The sequence below is a fragment of the Pediculus humanus genome, genomic scaffold, assembly GCF_000006295.1.
Source record: "Pediculus humanus corporis 1103172107460 genomic scaffold, whole genome shotgun sequence".
Taxonomy (NCBI): Eukaryota; Metazoa; Arthropoda; class Insecta; order Psocodea; family Pediculidae; genus Pediculus; species Pediculus humanus.
The window spans coordinates 21,642-23,625 of NW_002987080.1; the positions used below are offsets into that span (position 1 = coordinate 21,642).

The 1,984-nt window shown below is 25.4% G+C and overlaps 1 protein-coding gene across 1 annotated transcript; it reads right to left on the reverse strand.

Annotated features, from left to right (window-relative positions):
* Positions 1–560: 560 nt before the first annotated feature.
* On the reverse strand, positions 561–1,198 carry Phum_PHUM113410 (coup transcription factor, putative; the record flags this gene model as incomplete). Its single annotated transcript, XM_002424098.1, has 2 exons — positions 561–835; positions 1,195–1,198. 2 exons carry the CDS (start codon positions 1,196–1,198, stop codon positions 561–563), a joined length of 279 nt encoding a protein of 92 aa, XP_002424143.1.
* Between the last annotated feature and the right edge of the window lie 786 nt (positions 1,199–1,984).

The window sequence follows — 1,984 nt, forward strand, 5'->3', positions numbered from 1 at the left end:
TATTTATTTATTAAATTATACAAACCCGAGGTTATTTGTTTATTTATATATATATATATATATATATTAATTTTTATTACCTGTAATTACCCCCCCCCACAACTCCTCCCCAACCCCTAAATGTAATTTTTAACACCGGATAAAAATTGTTTGATGGGATTTTATCAATGTGGGATGTACTAAAAAGGTGGGAAAATTTTTTTTTTTTGGAAAAACTAATCATTGGAAAGTAAAGACACATACAAACAAACAAACAATCGATCGTTTGTTGTTGTCGAAGTAAGAATTTAAAAATAGGAAAGAATATGAAATTAAATTTGTTCAGCAATAATAAAAAATTTGTTCAGACTCGTACAATTTTTTTTTTTTCGTTCGCTTGTCTAACAACGAATTTAATAATAATAATAATCACTATTATTATTATTACTGCAATTAATAGTAATTTTTTAAAAATAATAATAATATTAATTAACCAAAAGGGAAAATAAAGAAAAAGTTGTTGTTGTCGTGTTTCAAGAAGGAAAAGATTAAGCGGAAGCCAACTGCCGCCAAACGGAGTGTCACATGCTACTCATATACGGCCAACTAAAGCTGCTGCCACTGAGTAACATATCTCGTATGAGTGTTTCGATGGGTGTCTTCCCGACTAGCCGTACGAAAAACAATTGTTCTATGACCTGAGAACTGACAGTTCGCAAAGATGGAAGACGAAGAAGAAGTTTACCAAACCTCGTAGGTTGATTCGGATATTGTGTCCTGCAATATTCTTCTAAAGCGCATTGAGATTTTTCTTGAAGACTTTCAATGTGTGCCACGTCAGACAATCCGCACGCATCTGAAAATTTTTTTTTTAATAACCATTATGATAATAATAATAAAACAAAAAAAAACATTTTTTATTATTAATTTTCAAAAACGTGGTTTTAGTGAGTATTGACGAACGTGCGCAACAGCAATTTTTGTTTTTCTTTTAAATGATGCTGCATTAATTTAATGCTTTATTCATTTAAAAAAAAAAAAAAAGAAATATAAAACTCACAAATAAATTAATAATAATAATAATAATAATAATAAATTGATATATCAATGTTTAACTTATGTTAATATATATCAAACTCGTTTCATATCCGATATATCGTCGTCGTGTCAAAAGGGTTAAAAGCTGTTAATATTTAAAAATTCATCATAACCAACCCATCAAAGGGTTTGTCAAAAAAAAAAAAAAAATTTCCAAATACGTTATATAAAAATCATTATCAATAAATTACCCGCGTCGATGTGACTGAATGACTGACTTATTATTATTATTCTTTTATTTTTTACGATTATTTTTTTTTTTTTTTTAACTTACTTTATTACTTTTAATTTTTTTTTATTACCCTTTTTCATAATGATAATATTTCATAAGTGAAAAAATAAAAAATATTCGTTTATAACCTTCGACTCGATTTTTTTTTTTTACGTTTACTTAATAATAATAATAATAATAATAATAATAATAATAATAATAATTTATCTAAGAAAAAAAAAACGACCAGAATATTTTTAAACGTGTAATAAGACAAAAAAAAAATTTGGACTCCTGTTTACAAAAGAGCTTTAAACGCCATTTTTTTTTCTTTTAGCAATAAATCAATGACTAAACATTTTACGAGTGATGACATAAAATTAAATAAACCTAATTAAACATAAGCTAAATATAAGATTACATATTTTTTTTACAAAAAAAGCAAAAACAAAAGAAAATTAATGACACGAACCTAAACGAGCGAAAAACCTAATTTAAAATGAAACAAACCTTAAACGTAAACAAAAAAAAAATTGTTTTTCGAATTCTAATTCTAAACAGTGATGATAATAATGATAATGATGATGATGATGATGATAATTAAACATTTTTAATTTAACACAATAGTTTACGAAAATGTATGAGTAAAAACTTTTCCCCAATATAAAATTTCGTGTTTTTTTTTTTTGTTTTGGG